Consider the following 18,071-nt stretch of genomic DNA (forward strand, 5'->3'; position numbering starts at 1 on the left):
GCCCCAGTGGCCTAATGGATAAGGCACTGGCCTCCTAAGCCAGGGATTGTGGGTTCGAGTCCCATCTGGGGTGGCTGCATCCTTTTAACCTTAGTTCAATATTTTGTTTTTAGTCATTTAACAAACAATTTGGGAAGAATTTTTCTGCCGACTATCACCATGAATTCTTGACCGCTGTCACACTAATTTTGGGTGTTACTCTCCGTTCAGAACCTGATATATGATGAGAAAACCGAGCATCTGTTTGTGCGTCCTGCTGAGCTCTGTGGCTGCATCGCTGGATGGACAAATTAGCAAGGTGCAAATTTACCGTGAGTAACGCACTTATGTTTGGTTGTATAAGTAACTGAACTGATTAAATAACTAATATGTTAGTTATTTAATATTTTTGGATATGAATTAACAGGTAGGTTTTTCCCTATTTCCATATAGTTTTGACATTAACTTTAAAAAATGTGTTTAGAGAAGATTAGTAATCACTAGAAATATTATTTTGCATCAGTTGTTATTTAGTCATAAAAATAACGTAATTAGAAATCTGTGAAATCAGAATTAGCTTTTTATTGCAATGTGCCCACGTCAAATCCAGCTTTCAAAAGTATTAAAAGTGTATATTTATATCTATTAAAAAAACAAATAAAAGCTATATCTTTCTTTAAAATGGTGCCATGACATTATATTACATAATGTGTTATCTAACCTCAACCCTGTAACCCTGTCCATCCTGGTACAATGGTAAACCTCAGAGGCCACGGTGAACTGGGATGCTGCCCAGAAGAGCGTGACCCTGCAGGAGGGGGTGATGGCGCGGGACGGGGGCGCCTGCGGATTCTTCAACGACTCTCTGCTGCTCTCTGGATGGGGCGTCTTGGAGATCCAGGCTGGCTTTGGAGGAGCGCCGCAGGACGATGAAATCACATTTTACCTGGCTGGTTACCTGGAGGGCTACCTGACTGCTGGGTGAGCACTGAACTGACTCACAAAAACTAAAATGTTGCTGGAATACAGATAAAAGCTGATGTTTCATCATACAAACGATACGATGTTTATTTCCTGACATCACACCAGTTTTACCAACATTATTGCTAATGTTGACTAAATAACACAGCTCTCTCTTTTTCTATTTAAATTCTGAAGCTTTCATCCGTCTCAGCATTTGAATTGTAATATTTGGGTCCAGATCTGTTACAACAAATTTTCTGGACAATAAATCATCCCAGAAGTTATTGCGATAAATGATAATATTGTTGTTTTGACACCATTTTGAAGTAATATAACAGTAATACCAGAACACATTCTGAAAGATCAATAAGCTTAAAACGCTAATGAAGATTTAACCCTGGAACTGGAAGACATTTTAAATATTCCAAATAAAACAACAAAGATAAACTGGTATTGTTCAGTATGTAAAGAGTGAAAGGACAAACTTCACCCAGATGTTTTTCTTCCTTTTCCTGCAGACAGATGTTCAGCCATTTCACCAACATGTTTCCTCAGCTGGTCAAGGATGAGCGAGTTTTAATCCCCTTAAAACTCTTCATCAGGTATGATGGCTTTCTATCATTTAGCAATAATTTATCATATCTATCATATAGCACGTTTTTAGCAACAAGGCAATTCAAAGTGCTTCACATGAATTAGAATGAACTGTAGGTAGAAAATAAGAAAACGAGGAGTTTCAGCCAAAACTAATTCTGAGTTTGAAAAGTCAAATATGTGCTGAAAAAATCAGAAATTTTGAGATTAATCTCAAGTTGAACATTTTGAAAAGTGGAAAATATTTGACTTTTCAAAATGAAAACCTTCCAAATTTTTCCTAGAAAATTTCCGATGTTAATTTAACTTTTTTTTAAAATACATTTTAAACTTTTGAGTCTCAGAAATGTTTGAAATTAACCTCAGAAATTTACTAGAAGAAACTTGGATATTTCTGAGTTTTAAAAGTTGAACAAGGACATTTGAGATTAAATTCTGACATTTTCTAGAAAAAATTGGGAATTTCTGAGTTTGAATGGTTGAAATTTTGTCACAAAAAAGGGCTGCCTAAAATTTAGAAATTAATCTCAGAAATTTTACAGAAAAAACCCTAGAAATTCCTGCTTAATTTGCTGGAAAAAATCTGAAATTTTGAGATAAATCTCAAGTCGAAAAGTAAAAAAGTTTGAGTTTTCAAACGCAGAAATTTCTGTTTTTTTCCAGCAACTTTTTGAAGTTGTTAATTTGCTCCTCCTTTCATAGTGAATTATAAATATGGCGCCTTTATTTCTGCTGGATCCGCAGCAAACAGGACATCTGGGCCAGAGAGCAGGCGGCTCAGAGGAGGAACAGCGACCCCCTGTGGAAGCATGTGGGACTGATCCTGGCCCAGCTGGACGGGCTGCACGCTGGAGCTGCAGAGTGGGCCAAAAGCAGACACAGGGAGGTGTGTGTGTGTGTGTGTGTGTGTGTGTGTGTGTGTGTGTGTGTGTGTGTGTATGTGTGTGTGTGTGCGTGCTGGCGGCCTGTCAGACTATCACTTCATTAATCTGTGCCTCTCGCCCAGGCCCTGCCGCTTTTCGCGCTCCAGTTCCTGAATGGTGTGGGTGACCTCCTGGACCTGGTCCCGGCTTTGACGCCTCGCTCCAACTCCTCGGCGGGCTCGGCCGCCTTCAGGAGGCCCGGGATGGGCCTCTGCACGGCCCTCATAAAGGTCAGGCCGAGCCGTGTTGGACCGTTCAGCAGCTCTGGCTGCTTTTATGAGCAAAAGGTCAGAGAGAAAACGGGGTCAGCGGAGCGTTGGTCGGCACTTCTCTCTTTAATTTCCTCCTTCTAAAGAACTTGTGTTAAACATAAGGCTCGGGGGCCAAATCTGGCCCACCGCAGCTTTTTATGTGGCCCTCTAGAGTCCACTTGGACACACAAGTACAACAAATATAATAAGGACAAGTTAACAGTTGTGTGTTTAAATCATTTATTAATCAAATCAAAGCAATTTTTATTTATATAGAGACAAGTTACAAGTATAAGGCCCTCCAATGTGTGGCCCGGGGGCCATTTGCGGCCCTTGAAATGATTTTCGGTGGCCCTTGATCAGAATTCATTTTTATTCTATGTGCTTATTAAATTTAGATTTCCGGTTAATACAGATTTAAAAACAATTTTTGGGAGCAGCCTTTTAAAAAAAATAGACAATTTAAAATCTTAAAACGGGAAAATGGAAGAGGGGACAATTTTCTGTTTTAATATGATTTATTAGTGAAATCAGCCATTAACATTCAGTAACCTCTGATAAAATGCAGACTTTGGTTTTTCCTTTTAATAAACTTTTCAAAATGAAGCAAGAATGAGAAAAAAGACAAATAATGTGATCAACCCAAACATTTAAGTTTTATCGTTTATTTTAATCTGGCAGAAGTTAAAAACATTTTTATATTTTAAATCTACAGTAATTTATAGATTGGTTAGAGGACAGTGACTCTATCATGGTTAGTTTACGGCTGATCAGGTCAAACGGAAAACAAAACAATAGTTTTTGCAATTATGATAAAAAAATACTAAAAAGTTTGGGCCGGCTGCTTTAGAAGCAGGAGAAAATCAAAACCATGAAAAGTGAACTTTAAAGTCAGACCCTGGTGATAAACCGGCTGTTTCTGTGTGGCTCACGGTGACGTCCTGCTCAGGTGCTGCCCGGCTATGAGAACCTGCTGCTGGGCCACTCCAGCTGGTACAGCTACGCCGCCACCATGCGGATCTACAAACACTGGGACTTCCGGGTTTCCGATCCGCGCGTCCACACCGGCCAGATGTCCTTCAGCAGCTACCCGGGTACCAGGCTTAACTCGTCCACACGTCAACAAAAACACCTGCAGATTTCACTCTGAGCTGGCTGAACGGCCCTCCTGCTGTGAGTGAAGTCCATCCCCTCCCTGACGGAGCCGTCAGAGGAGACTCAGGTGTTCAGGCCAAAGATTTGTCAAGTAAAAAATCCTCTTATGGGCTCCACTCCATCAGAACCAAGGTGGTTTTAAGGAGCTATTTATAGAGCGCAGCAGGTTTTCACTTTGCTTTATTAAACTGAAGCAACCAAACGGCGCTGGGATCCAGCAGGATCCGCCATCTTGTTGCTCCGATTATTGGTTGTAATAGCTTTAATGTTGTGGCTTTTTCTTCACTTCTTTACCTGCATGGCGTTTGTTTTCTGACTTGTCTGGATTTATTATCGTCAGTAATGTCTTTCCATATTCTGCGTTGTTTGTTATTATCGTTAAGGTCTTGCCGTCTCGTTTTATTCCTTTGTTTTTAGGCTTTTAGATCAGTTTTAGTTTTTTCCCTCATTTGGTTTGTAGACCTTGCTGTGTTTTAAACCAGGGGGTCCAAAGTGCGGTCCGAGGGCCGGTTGTGGCCCTTTCACTGAATTTAACTGAATTTGACTAACTCTAACTGCAATTCAATGATGTAACAAGGGTAAAATTATTTCCAACATAATTTTTATAAAATGTAATTAACACAAAGTATTTTTAAGTCTTTTTATAAACATGCAGAATCAAGTTTATCCAGAGATTTTTACTGAAAAGTTGAATTTGCTGAACCCAAACCAGCTTTTATTTATTAAACTTTCCAAATATTAGCAAACATTGTGGAAGAAAATGACCCAAATTCTGTTCCTATAATGGCCATCAATTTATTTATCTGTATTTTTAAGCTTAAGTAGTTAAAAATCTGCAGAATGTGACAGCTGCTGCAGATATTTTGTCATCTAGTGCGTCCCGTTTCTACTGCCACCCTGGGTGAGTGCCCATGTCACAAACCGCCACCAGGTGGCGGTGTAAACCTTTGAAACCTGCTGATTTGTCTAGTTTTATCTGAAAATGCTGCAGTAAGCTGTCAGACTAAGTCCTCCTCGTCCTGCAGGGTTCCTCACGTCTCTGGATGATTTCTACCTGCTGGGCAGCGGCCTGCTGATGACGCAGACGTCCATCGGCGTCTTCAACGCCTCGCTGTTCTCGCGGCTCAGCCCTCGCCGCCTGCTGGCCTGGCAGAGGGTCCGCCTGGCCAACGGCCTGGCCCGCAGCGGGGAGCAGTGGGCGCAGCTCTTCTCCAGATACAACTCAGGTGGGATCCGAGCCACAACCGGACAAACTGTTGCTTCACCTGATGAACAAACGGGATGTTTAAAGTCACAATCTGCACCGTTTCCAGCCGAGGCTGCAGCTTTGATCAGACTCAGCTAACAGACTTTATAGTTAGAATATGACACTTGCCATTTTACAGGACAATTAATATAAAGGTAAATTATACACATTTGAAGTTATATAAACTTTCTTAAAAAACAAGAACATTTCTGCGTTGAAGAGTCAAAACTATGCAGGAGAAAAGTTCAGAAATTTTCTTGAAAATGTTTTTTTTTTCTTTCAAATTTAAATATTTTTTCTAGAAAAGAGATTAACCTCAAAATCTTTGTTTTTTTTCCTGAAAAGTTTTGACTTTTCAAAAAATATTTTTCCCAGAAAATGTTCATCTTTATAAACTTTAAAATTTTCTTGTTTTTTCTAGAAAACTCCTAAATATTTAGAATTTTTTTCTATCTACAATGTCGCAGAAATGGCTCCTGGTCTTTAGCCTAAAGAGAAATCCTCCAACCGCAGCACATTGCATTCTGGGTAAATACAACCAAAGCTAACGTGCTAGCCTAGCGCTAGCAGCAGAAATCCTCCAACCGTTAAAATCCTCCATCTTGTTTCCATCTGGTGAAGAAGGAAGTTGCTCTCAGCGTCTTCAGAGGTTTTTGTGTCGTTTCCTTCAGTGGTTCTTGGTGCAGCGCCCCCACAGGACAGGAGGGGAACAGGTTGGTTTGACTCAGAGCAGCTGGAGGTGGAGCAGATGTTCTGGGTCCAGTAGAACCGGGTTTAACGGACCGTCAGGAGGAAACAGATCGAGTGTTTAGGAGTCTTCCCGTCTCCACCGCTTCCCTCACTGAACATGATGGTGCTTTTAAACATTTATAGATTTCCCCTGAAGTGTTGATGGACCTTGAATTCTGATTTTGTTTCTACGTGTTTCATTGTGATTTTATGTGACAGACCAACACAAAACGATTAAATCTGAAAAGTTAAAGTGTGTTCATGGATAACACCTGAAAAGACCTCCACCGTGTTTTGCTACCCTGACATGGTTGTTTGCAGGAACGTTTGTCGGTTGGCTGTGTTTTCCGCAGAGGCCAGCAGGTTCATGTGTTCATGTCAGAGGAACTCGAACCACAGCAGGGGGTCAAACCACGGCCCGATTTGATTCTGTTCGGGACCGTCCTGACCCAGAACAGAATGTTTTCGTTTGTTGGTGGATGTGAAGGATTTACTCCCCAACAGGTGCTGGTTTTTATGCTTCTATATTCTAATTTATCTGGTAAATGTACTGCTTTTGTTTGGAGGAAGTAACGTGGTTTATTTAATATTTTGTTTTAATCATTCTGTCTTCTTGTTGAGGTCACCTGGTCAAGTGTTGCCATGGAAACGCGCCCGTTAGCAGTGCTGACCAGGTGTTTTCAATCAGCCTCACTGGGAGAATCCATTGAAAGGGACGGGAGACGTTTTGGGCCCAGATTGATTTTGTTTTAGTTTTGAAGTTGTTGGGAGTTAATTGTAATCGTGTGCAATTAACGATTGTACGCGATTAAAAATCTGCAGAATGTGAGTTTTTTGTGTAATATTTTCATAGGAATATAGTTTAGTACAAATGTGTTTTTTTTTCTTTCTGGAAATGTAAACGTTGTCTCCACCCCATAATTATTCCCTTTAAAAGCCAGGTGGTTTCGACCAGAGGGAGACATTTTCCTCCTGTTGGTTGAATTCATGTCAGGCTGCGAACGGGAATGAAACGTTTGAAGAAAAACGGATGGATGGATGGTCGGATGGATGGATGGCTGGATGGATGGATGGCTGGATGGATGGATGGATGGACGGATGGATGGATGGATGGATGGATGGATGGATGGATGGATGGATGGCTGGACGGATGGATGGAATTTTTTGCGTCCATCTTATAATAAAATTTTCTTTGACATTTTTGTAAATTTTATAAAAGCTAGTAGGATCTTGAATAGAAAAGCCTGCCACACTTTTCAGATCCCTTGTAAACCCTTTGCTGCGGCGCTCTGGGTTTCAGGAACCTACAACAGCCAGTACCTGGTTCTGGACCTGAGCAGGGTTCTGCTGCGGCGCAGCATCCGGGCCGGAGCGCTGACGGTGGTGGAGCAGATTCCCGGGAACGTCGTCCACTCCGACCAGACTCCGGCTTTACGCAGAGGTGGGCGGCCGCCTCCGTCTCTGATTCCCGATTCGCTCGGTCGGGGTCGTTCACTGGCCTCCCGCGTTCGGCAGGTTACTGGCCGTCCTACAACGTCCCGTTCCACGCCGAGGTCTACGCCCAGAGTGGGTACGCCGCCATGTGGCGGCGCTACGGAGAAGACTTCTCCTACGACCTTTGCCCCCGAGCCAAAATCCTCCGCAGGGACCAGGCCAGGGTGTCCGACCTCAGCTCCCTCAAATACATCATGAGATACAACAGTAGGTCTAACAAAAACTGTATTCATAATCTATAATCACCGGACATTTTATTAGGTACACCAGCCCCACTGTGTTACGTAAGGAGTGAATGAGCCAATCACAAGTCAGCATCCAGACGGGCTGAAAGCGAAGCGCTGCGGTCCAAACTGAGCCTCAGGATGGAGAAGGAAGAAGAGCTCAGGAGTTTCAGACGGCTAAGGGTACACTGCAAAAAACTGGTTTATTTAGCCTGATATAGAGAGTCATATAGAATAGACTTTATTTTTCCCCAATATCTTCAGCATGCTATTTGTACATTTGTAAATATTTAATTCACAAGCTAAATTTTTTATTTCTAGACTAAATATTTAGTTAGCATGTCTAACATAGTATTTAGCTTCCTGACAATATATTTAGTTAAAGCCAACATGTCCAACATGTTGAACTGAATATTTAGACTAAATATGTAGCTAAAGCTAACATGTTGAACATGTTAGCTAAAAACAGGATACGTTATCATACGTAACATGTTTGCAAACAAAATATTGAGGTGAAATTTAAATATTTAACTAGACATTTAATTTTACTAGGCATTTATTTTCAAAACTAAATATTTATTTTAAAACTAAAACTAAATATTTAGGTCAAAGGTAAATATTTAGCTAATATGCAAATTAGCTTGGCAATGAACAGAAGTGGATTTTCAAAATAAAAGCTGGGTTCTGCTGACCTCCATATGAACTCCTGCTGCTGGTGAGACTGAATTGCTTCAGTCGTCACTAAAATAATGTTTTTTTTAATCCATTATTTTCCTCTCAACATGTCTAACTTGTTTGCTGAAAATAGACATATTGTTTTAGCGACTATGCAGATATTCAGTACTGTAAACTGGACAACTAAAACCCAATCCGGTTCTGTTCCAGACTATAAGAGAGATCCCTACTCCAAGGGCCATCCATGTAAAACCATCTGTTGCCGTAACGACCTGAGACCAAGGAGGCCACGCCCAGGAGGTTGCTATGACACCAAGGTCAGAGCGTGTTTCAGTGATGGCCGGATCACCTTCTTTAGGAATTTTGAATGCATATAGGTTGTTTTCCCTACTGATAGTCCAGTGGACTCGGTTCTATTGGGGCCAAAACTGCTACATTTGATGCAAAACATCCAAAACAAACCGCTAGCCTAGCGCTAGCAGCAGAAATGGCTTGTAGTATTTTACCAAAGACTAAAGAGAAATCCTCCAACCGCAGCACATTGCATTCTGGGTAAATCCAACCAAAGCTAACATGCTAGCCTAGCGCTAGCAGCAGAAATGGCTCCAGGTCTTTAGCCTAAAGAGAAATCCTCCAACCGCTAAAATCCTCCATCTTGTTTCCATCTGGTGAAGAAGGAAGTTGCTCTCAGTGTCTTCAGAGGTTTCTGTGTCGTTTCCTTCAGTGGTTCTTGGTGCAGCGCCCCCACAGGCCAGGAGGGGAACAGGTTGGTTTGACTCAGAGCAGCTGGAGGTGGAGCAGATGTTCTGGTTCCAGTAGAACCGGGTCGACCGGACCATCAGGTGTTAAACATCCATAGGGAGTCGTGGCTGATGAGATGAAAGATGGCGTTTCAACAGGCCTGGTCCCCTCTCTGAAGTGCCGCTGCATCACAGTAAATCAGCATTTGCAGACTAAGGGTGTTTACAGTAAATCAAGTCAGAGGATCAGAGCCGTCACAACAGATTCTGGTTACAGGGTCGTCTGCAGACTGTGTGATTTAGAAGAAGCTTTCTGTAGAAGATGACCTCACAGCTGGGCACCAGAAACTTCCACTGAGGAGAGTTACTTTCTCTCCAGGTGACAGACTACCAGATGGCCCTGCAACTGACCGCCGAGGCCGTAAACGGGCCCACCACCCAGGGGGGACTCCCGCCGTTCTCCTGGAGGTCCTTCAACCTCACGGCTCATCAGGGTCTCCCAGAAACCTACACGTTTCCCTTCGTCACCATGAAGCCCACGCTGCGCCGGCCCTGAGATGCTGGCCAGCGAAGGCCAGCTAATATTATAGCTAACATCACCGCCTGCTAGCTGCTAAAGCCAGTTAACATCGCCGCCTGTTAGCTGGACTGTTAGCTATAGATAACAGGTGGCTATAGCCAGCTAACATCGCCGCCTATTAGCTATAGATAACAGGTGGCTATAGCCAGCTAACATCGCCGCCTGTTAGCTATAGATAACAGGTGGCTATAGCCAGCTAACATCGCCGCCTGTTAGCTGCTAAAGCCAGCTAACATCGCCGCCTGTTAGCTGGCCTGTTAGCTATAGATAACAGGTGGCTATAGCCAGCTAACATCGCCGCCTGTTAGCTATAGATAACAGGTGGCTATAGCCAGCTAACATCGCCGCCTGTTAGCTATAGATAACAGGTGGCTATAGCCAGCTAACATAGCCAGCTAACATCGCCCCCTGTTAGCTATAGATAACAGGTGGCTATAGCCAGCTAACATCGCCGCCTGTTAGCTAGCTATAACTAGGTTCAGATGTTAATTTTCATTAAACTGGTAAAGAAAGTAGTCCTTGTTATTCTTTAACCATCAGGAGTTTCTACCTCTGTGTATTTTCTTCTGTATAAAAACCATTTTAAATGTTTCAACTACATTGAAAATAATTTCTACTGAACACAGCGACCGAGTGACTTAACAGGTTTTGATCCGGTGAATACAGTTTTTTTTTTTAACTCTCTAGATGTTTTGTCTTTCTCAAACCTCCTTCCTGTGCTGCTGATCTTCTTGAGTTTCTGACCCAGAACATAAATTAAGAGTACAAAGAATCTGGTAAAAATGAGACTCAAGAATAGAGTAACTGCTTGATCAAAATGAATGATATGATAAAGAAGAAAATATAAATGAATCTGCAAAATCAGGTATTCTAAAGGATAACAAAATCATAAAATAAATTCAAGAAGAAGGAACACATTTCTAGAATTTTTTCCAACAACGTAAAGTCACAGATCCATTCTTCATTCTTCAACATCCAACCCAAAGGGGGCAGCACTGAGATGTTTTAGGCCGAATAATACAGAATTCAACATAAAACGTAAAGAAAGCATTGATAAGAACCAATTTACAGTTTATTTAATTTGTTGTTTACTCTGTAAAGCTTCCTGAAAATATGAAGTCTAAGAATTTAATAATGGAGAACTTTTTAAAGTTTTCAACAAGACCCAAATTTTGTTTTTGTCACCATCCATCCATCCATCCATCCATCCATCCATTTTCTTCCGCTTATCCGGGGTCGGGTCATGGGGTCAGCAGCCTCAGGAGGCCCAGACTTCCCTCCCAGCCTCTTCCAGGTCCTCCAGGAACCCCAAGGCGTTCCCAGGCCATAGAGAGACATCGTCCCTCCAGCGTGTCCTGGGTCTCCCCTCCTCCCGGTGGGACCTGAACTCCTCACCAGGGAGGCGTCCAGGAGGCATCCTGACCAGATGCCCGAGCCTCAACTGGCTCCTCTCGACGTGGAGGAGCAGCGGCTCTACTCTGAGTCCCTCCCGGATGACCGAGCTTCTCTCTCTAAGGGAGAGCCCAGCCACCCTGCGGAGGAGGAAACCCATTTCGGCCGCTTGTATCCGTGATCTCGTTCTTTCGGTCATGACCCAAAGCTCATGACCATAGATGAGGGTGGGAACGTAGATCGACCGGTAAATCGAGAGCTTCGCTTTTTGGCTCAGCTCTCTCTTCACCACGACGGACCGGTACAGCGCCCGCTTCACGGCAGACGCTGCCCCAATCCGCCTGTCGATCTCCCGCTCCCTTCTTCCCTCATTCGTGAACAAGATCCCCAGATACTTAAACTCCTCCACTTGAGGCAGGACGACCCCCCTGACCCAGAGAAGGCACTCTGACCTTTTCCGGCTCAAGACCATGGCCTCGGATTTGGAGGCACTGAGCCTCATCCCGGCCGCGAACCGCTCCAGCGAGAGCTGAGGTCACGACCTGATGAAGCCAACAGGACCACATCATCCGCACCCTTTTTGTCACCCTTTAAACAATTTCACATTCAGTCAAGTTTGTAGTTTCTAAATTCCTTTGCTATGATTTTGCAACGTGATGGCAGAGGTGCTACGTGACCGAGCTTGTTAGCTTCGCTGTGGATGTTCAGGGTGGAAGTAGAAAAAGTTGCTTCAACCGCATGTTTACCACGCATATTTTATCATTGTAGAGTAAAAACTGAAAACTGTAACCATATAGGATGTAAAATAAATGTTTATCAGGTTATTACTCAGTTACATTTACTAACTTTTTTTAGGAGTATTTTTACTACGCTGTACTCTTTACTTTTTTTTTTTTGCTTGATTGTTATTTTCTGTTATTTAGATGAGTTATTGTCATTTTCATCCTTAATATGCCACAATTTCCACTTTATATTTTGGTCCTTCTATGTAATTTTTAAATATTAAATGACTGATAAGTTGATCAGTAACTCAGCGTTAGACTTTTTAAAAATTATTTTACCAAATACCTTTTTACTTGTGTAATTTACTTTTACTTGAGTAAAATTTTTAAAGTACTGCTACTTTTACTTCAGTGCATTTTTTGTAAACTCTACCCACCTCTGCTTTCAATGAAATCAGCATTCCCGTATTAAAATGTAAATGTCTAATCTTGAATATCGTGTTTTCATTGCCTGGAAGCAGAAAGTCATCATAGTTAAAAACATCGTTACCGTTACGATCTAAAACCGGAAATGTGGCTCTTATTGTGAAAGAGCATTTTCGGAAGTAGAATGTTTGCTTCGGGAATCTTAACGCGGCGGATAGTTGAGCTAATGCAGCTTGGGGGCGGGGCTTGCGCTACCGTTGGCGGACAGACGCAGCGGAGCCAGCAGTCGGGTTCGTCCGCCTGAACGTCGTGTGTCTCTGGGTTTCCAACAAATGGCAACCACCGCAGAAGACGTGCGGGAACCGGCGGACGTCGCCGCACCGTCCACGCACCTCAGCGGCACCCAGCACCACAACAGCAACAACAACAATAACAACAACAACAACAAAGACACCGAGGCGGCGGCGGGGGAGAGCGCGACCTCCGCCGCCTCCGCAGCCTCCGAACCCGGCGGGACGGCGGCGCAGAGCATCGGCAACGGCTCGGTCATCAACCCCAACGGGGGGGACAACGGCAAGTGGGTCCGACTGAACGTCGGCGGAACGGTGTTCCTCACAACGCGGCAGACCTTGCTCAAGGAGCAAACTTCGTTCCTGTACCGGCTGTGCCAGCAGCAGGACCTGCACTCCGACACGGTGAGTCCGGCCGGGAAATGTTGATCCCCGGAAGGCGGGGAGGAACAACAGCTACACAAAATAACAAGGAGTTTTGTAGAGAGAATGCATGGAAAGTTCAATGACCTCCCAGAGGTGATGTGTTCAGGTCCTGTGGGACATTTGACATCTATCAATATGTGGAGTGTTTGTTGGCTTTGAAGTGTTGTTTATCACCACATATCTATCAGCTGTTGATTTGTTTTCATTCTCTTAGTAAAACTGTTATTAGCGCACAGCTAGCTAACCAGTAGCTTAAAGGCACCAACAGAAGACTTGAGGTTAAAAGTTTAAAGACACCATCCTGCACCGCATTTCTTTTTCACTAACTGATGTAGACTGGCAGAAGGAACACAGCTGGTTTGGATTTTACAAAATATCAAGTTTTTAAAACGTGACGTTAAAGAATAAAGCCCCCAGCTAATTTGGCGGTGCCTGTTTGAGTGGATGACATCACAGAAGGCTCAAGAGTGGAGCTGATCAGCTGGTATTACTAAACTTTGTTTTTGCATGCGACCTGAACTCTAGGTCACCTTACTACTGATCACAGGGAAAAAACGCCGACATTGCCTTACTTTGCATAGCAGCTTTGCTCAGTCTCACACTAGGCTGTGCAGACGCTTCACTCACATCGGCATGCTTCATATTTAAAAGTGAAACTGACAGCTTGACCTACCTTTGGAATAATTTGTATGATTATTTATTGCTCACAATAAGCAATAAATAAATTGCATGATAAATTTAAATGAGCTCCATTTTCAGTTCCATGATTTATCATTTTTCTCTTTCTACTAAAAACTGGTGTTTTGGTCTTAGCTAGCCCTTATTTTGAAGGACAATTTTCTTTACAGAGACTTCATCATTCATCTTGTCTGTTGTTTTATTTATTCTGGACATTTAAAGTATGTTCTGTGTCAAATCATTAGAATTTAAAATGTATTGATATTCGAGAATGTGAGAATAGTCACAAAACAATAACGCTTATCGCAATAACTTCAGGGAGAACGTATCGTCCGGCATCATTTGCTATCGTAACAGGCCTGGTCAGTTTTGATCCCGAAATACGAGTAAAAAATGGATACATAAAATGAGATGAGGATGAAACAACCTTGATCCCAGAATACATGCACTATTCAGAACAGCCACACAAAGACGTGACAGAACTTTAAATCCCCCAAACTGTCCGAATTGTCAGGTTATTTTTGATCAAATCCAGTATTTGATCAATGAGAGCATCAATAAATATGAATACATTTGAAAATATGAATCAATGCTGATGCTGTGGGCAGCTTAGCGATACAAATCACACTTCTGGATGCGACTACTAACATCTTAAAGAACTGTATTACAAATAAAATGTTTTTTCAGAGCTTGTATGTTTTGGGGGCTGTGCAGTTACAGCCACACAGTGATTTAAAACGGAGTGATTAATAGTTGTGATTGGTTATCAGAACAGCATTAACTGGCGACCATCTGCCATGGACAGGACTGGAAGTCCTTCACCATCTGCTTGTTTTCCTCACATTTACAGATCAAATTAACAGATTTTGCCAAAAGTTATTGTGATAAACGGCAATAATGTTGTTTTGAAACCATTTTCAAGTAACGATTGGTAACAAGGATAAATTCTGAAAAATCAACAAACTTTAAATTCTAATGAACATTTGACACTGGAACTGGAAGACATTTTAAATATTCAAAATAAACAACAAATAAAATAATTTCTGACGTCTGTAAACACAAATGTCCTCCAAAATAAGTTGAAGACTTTAATCATTCAGTTCTTGGTAGAAAAACAGAACAAAAATAAATCATGCAAATGGAAATGGATCTTGTTTTAAGTGTTAAATGTCTTTTTTTCATGCATCCAGCAGCTTTACTGGTCCTTCTGGTTGACTGGGATGATGGGAAGCTACTGGCTGTGCTCCAGTTTCACGCATGGCAGCACCAACTGGTGGAATTGGTAGAGATTACCCGGTTTCTGCAGAAATGCCCGGCTGGTGTTGTGTAGGCTGAATGTGAGCTAATATTGTGTGTGTGCAGTCTGTTTCTCTCTCCTCTGTGTGAGTGTGTGAGTGTGTGTGTGTGTGTGTGTGTGTGTGAGTAGCTGGGCTCAGATGGATGAACACGTGCCGCCTCTTCTGCAGGGAGCTGCACAGTCGGTATCCGTGCAGCTGGCATCTTATGGGGACAGAGAGGGAAACCTATTATGCGTCTGCCAGTCACATGGAAGCCGAACGCGCTGAAAGGACTGCAGCATCTCATTAATGCTGCACGTTTCCTTTATGCTGCAGCCTTTGATGTGGATGAGGCTCACAGAGCGCGACGTGTCTCTACCGACGGTGAAAACCTTCGCAGAGTCGGATCGTCTAACGACGTTAACGGCCGGAGACGTTATAGATGAACTACCTGATGGTCACAGAGCGCAGCAGCAGCAGCAGGAAATATGATAATTAGTGACATTTAGTGAAGATCTATAAACAAACTCAAACAAATGAACATCTTAAACTCGTGCATCATTAAGGAGAATTACAACCCGGCAGGTTAGTGGTTCGATCTGCTGCATCAGAACCACAGAGAGAAGTTTAGCTCGTCTTGACCTCCTGGCTGCTGAATGATGATGATGATGATGATGATGGAAACAGAACCTGGTCTCTGTTCTGCTCATCGCTTCGGCTGAAACTCATTCATGATCATCTTTAAACATATTCTAGCTAGAGCCTGCTGAACAAATGCTGCAGCAGGCCTAATTTCATTGAAGCATGGATTCATATTTAAAACTTAGTAAATGAGAAAAAGACACTTTAAAGTCTATTTGTGGTTCTGCTCTGGACCAACGGATCAGAACGGAAACCATAAATCAAATCGTGATGCAGTGAAATATTCCCACCCCTAGTTTTTATCCTGACAACATTTCTAACGGCTGCAGGAAACACATTCAAGTTAAAATGAATTTGCTTGAACTAAAGTTTTCAGCAGCTTCAGAACTTGATGTTTTTTTGGCTGCATTTTCAGCCTGATGATGAAAATCAACAATGAAAAGAGAAAATAAAAACCGGAATGTTTTGTTTTTCAAAAATTCCTGGATGAAGAAACTCCCTCTTATCTACATCTACACGGATCTGCTCCAATGTTTTGATAAATCAGACGTCGGAGCTGAACCAGGAGCCAGCAGCAGGGCTCGGTGCAGCTGCAGTGGAAACCAAAATCCCGGGTGTCCTGCACCCTCAGCTCCCTCTGCTCAGCCTGAAGACGCAGCAGAACCACAAACTCACAAACACAAATATGTGACAGAAACACCAGATGCACCTTCCATTAGCTGCAGCGCTACCAACAAACTCAAACCCAGCATATGGTTCACATCCAGGCTATTATTCTCAATTTCATGCACAAATATTCAGACACATTTTGTACGTTAAACTGTGGATGCAAGATAACGATTGAGTTCATCTTAAGTTGAGTTTTAAGTCTGTTTTTTTAATATGCTAGATTTAAAATAAAAAATCAAAAGATTTTAACAGCATTTTGTGTGAGCTGATTTAAATACTGACTGAATAAACAAAATTGTGTTTTTTTTTCTTCACATTATTTCTTTTAGCCCCGACTTGAGTTGGTTGAGCGTTAATATTTAAAATCTAAGCTGCATAAAAATCATCTTGCATCCCAAAAAGACTTTCCCGCTCTGCAATGGCCGCCATCTTTGTTTCTGTATCCGCTGGTTCCGCTTCTGGATGACGAGCAGCGCCCTCTGCTGGACGGAGGCCAAACTACCACACTGAAAAAAGGTCCAAGCAGACATTATTAATCGATTGGAAGGCATTTTAATCTAATTTTAAAAAAAATTAATCATTAATCTCTAATTAAATCAATTTATCTGAAGATTATCCATCTTAGAGGCCCATTCCTGTGAATCTGACTGATACTTTTATTAGTTGTACAGAAGTTTAATCTGTTTTCTGATGTAAATTTGAAAGCAGTCACATGTTTCTTGCTTTGGTTTCATAATTTTAATGTGTGTGAAGGAAGAATAAAGGTTAGCTCTATTATATTCTATGCAGTTCCACCAGCATTTTGTAATTTTTATATAATTTTTGCGATTGAAATCACAGATTTTCCGGTGCTTTAAAAATATTCTTTAGAAATATTTGCAAGGAATTTTGCCATATTTTTTTACTGAATTTCAGATTTTTAGTCAAAGTTTTTCCACTTCTATCAGAGACACGTCATCTTAAACGTGAGGCTGTAACGCTCAGCGTTTGCAGGGATTTAGTGTCTTTATTGTGAAGCGAGTGTAGTTTTGCTAACAGTGGCAGAAGGACGGATGGTTTGATGCCCTGGTTTATGTTTCTGCTCAGCTGAAGAACGAGACTTTTCCTCCTGGAGCCCAAATCGAGTTTAGTTTGATATGGGCTCTGCTTTTACTTAAATCTGTTTTATTCTGAGCATTAGCCTCTGAATGAACCGTGAACACTTTGGATCGGCCGAAGCGATGGATCCGGAGAGCTGCCTGTGGATGCGTGAGTCAGCTAGAAGTAAAAGAGCATCTACATTTAGCAAAGATAATTAATTTAGCTGCAGTTTCTTCCACTCAGCAACCAGGAAGCCTGAAAAGATGACCTCAGTCTCCAGGAAGATCCGATTTCCAGGCTGCCAGCTAAAGACCAGACCATCATCTGAAATACTCAGAGGTTCTGCTGAAATACATCCGATAAGATGCTAAATATTTGCTCTCCTGGCTGCAGTCTGTTATTGAACCGTTTAAAAATCTTTGTGTTGTGAGTCTGAAGGTTTCTGTCCCAAAATAGTCTGGAAAAGTACTAAGTGCACAGATTTCTCCTGAACGCCTCATCAGGCGCCTGCTGTGTTGACCAGAAACACCTTCAGCCATTATTTCCTTTCTTCTCCCACTTTAATGTTTTCATGTTTTAACACCATCTGTCATCCACCAACTTCACAGTTTATTAATATTTCATCGTTTTTATCATTTTATCATGAGAGATAAAACAATAGCAGTATATATCGCAAAATACGTTTTTCCTGATGGACATATGACAAGGGGTCGATATAGATGTTTAATATACAGAAAAGCCAATAACAATAAGAGCTGGACCAATCAGCAGCAGGCAGACGCGCTAACAGCTAGTATTAGCTTCAGGTATCAGGAAGGATTTAACTAGGCCAGACACGATAACAAATGTTCCTGGACCTAAAACTATCCCAGTAGTTACAGCGACAAACGACAATATTACTGTTTTAATATTATTT

General features: G+C 42.1%; 2 protein-coding genes, 1 long non-coding RNA gene and 1 other non-coding gene across 8 annotated transcripts in view; 3 read left to right on the plus strand and 1 right to left on the minus strand.

The window, feature by feature from the left end:
- Positions 1-73, plus strand: trnar-ccu (transfer RNA arginine (anticodon CCU)). The gene has a single exon. It is a non-coding gene; the product is annotated as a tRNA-Arg (tRNA).
- Positions 22-10,068, plus strand: plbd1b (phospholipase B domain containing 1b). 2 transcript variants are annotated; one of them, XM_081600183.1, is made up of 11 exons: positions 22-311; positions 747-960; positions 1,461-1,544; positions 2,281-2,422; positions 2,543-2,689; positions 3,660-3,804; positions 4,891-5,091; positions 7,141-7,281; positions 7,356-7,541; positions 8,444-8,550; positions 9,353-10,068. In XM_081600183.1, the coding sequence occupies exons 1-11, from the start codon at positions 221-223 to the stop codon at positions 9,527-9,529; spliced, it is 1,635 nt and encodes a 544-aa protein (XP_081456309.1). In that variant the 5' UTR covers positions 22-220; the 3' UTR covers positions 9,530-10,068. The 2 variants fall into 2 exon arrangements, with proteins under 2 accessions (XP_081456309.1, XP_081456310.1); XM_081600184.1 differs by having other exon boundaries at positions 209-298.
- LOC145549044 (uncharacterized) overlaps positions 4,554-18,071 on the minus strand; it is a 19,759-nt gene continuing 6,241 nt past the window's right edge. Inside the window, exon 3 of the long non-coding RNA XR_014084962.1 lies at positions 4,554-5,130. This is a non-coding gene — a long non-coding RNA (uncharacterized LOC145549044). The remainder of the gene's footprint in view (positions 5,131-18,071) is intronic.
- The window catches only part of kctd17 (potassium channel tetramerization domain containing 17), a 24,321-nt gene continuing 18,552 nt past the window's right edge, over positions 12,303-18,071 (plus strand). The window contains exon 1 of one of the 4 annotated variants that reach the window (XM_081600185.1): positions 12,303-12,788. In XM_081600185.1, the coding sequence (XP_081456311.1) occupies positions 12,426-12,788 (363 nt within the window). In that variant the 5' untranslated portion in view covers positions 12,303-12,425. The remainder of the gene's footprint in view (positions 12,789-18,071) is intronic. The other 3 variants (XM_081600187.1, XM_081600188.1, XM_081600186.1) reach the window with 3 other exon arrangements.

The sequence above is a fragment of the Poecilia reticulata genome, chromosome 19 (genome assembly GCF_904066995.2).
Source record: "Poecilia reticulata chromosome 19, P_reticulata-male-v2, whole genome shotgun sequence".
In the NCBI taxonomy this organism is placed as follows: domain Eukaryota; kingdom Metazoa; phylum Chordata; class Actinopteri; order Cyprinodontiformes; family Poeciliidae; genus Poecilia; species Poecilia reticulata.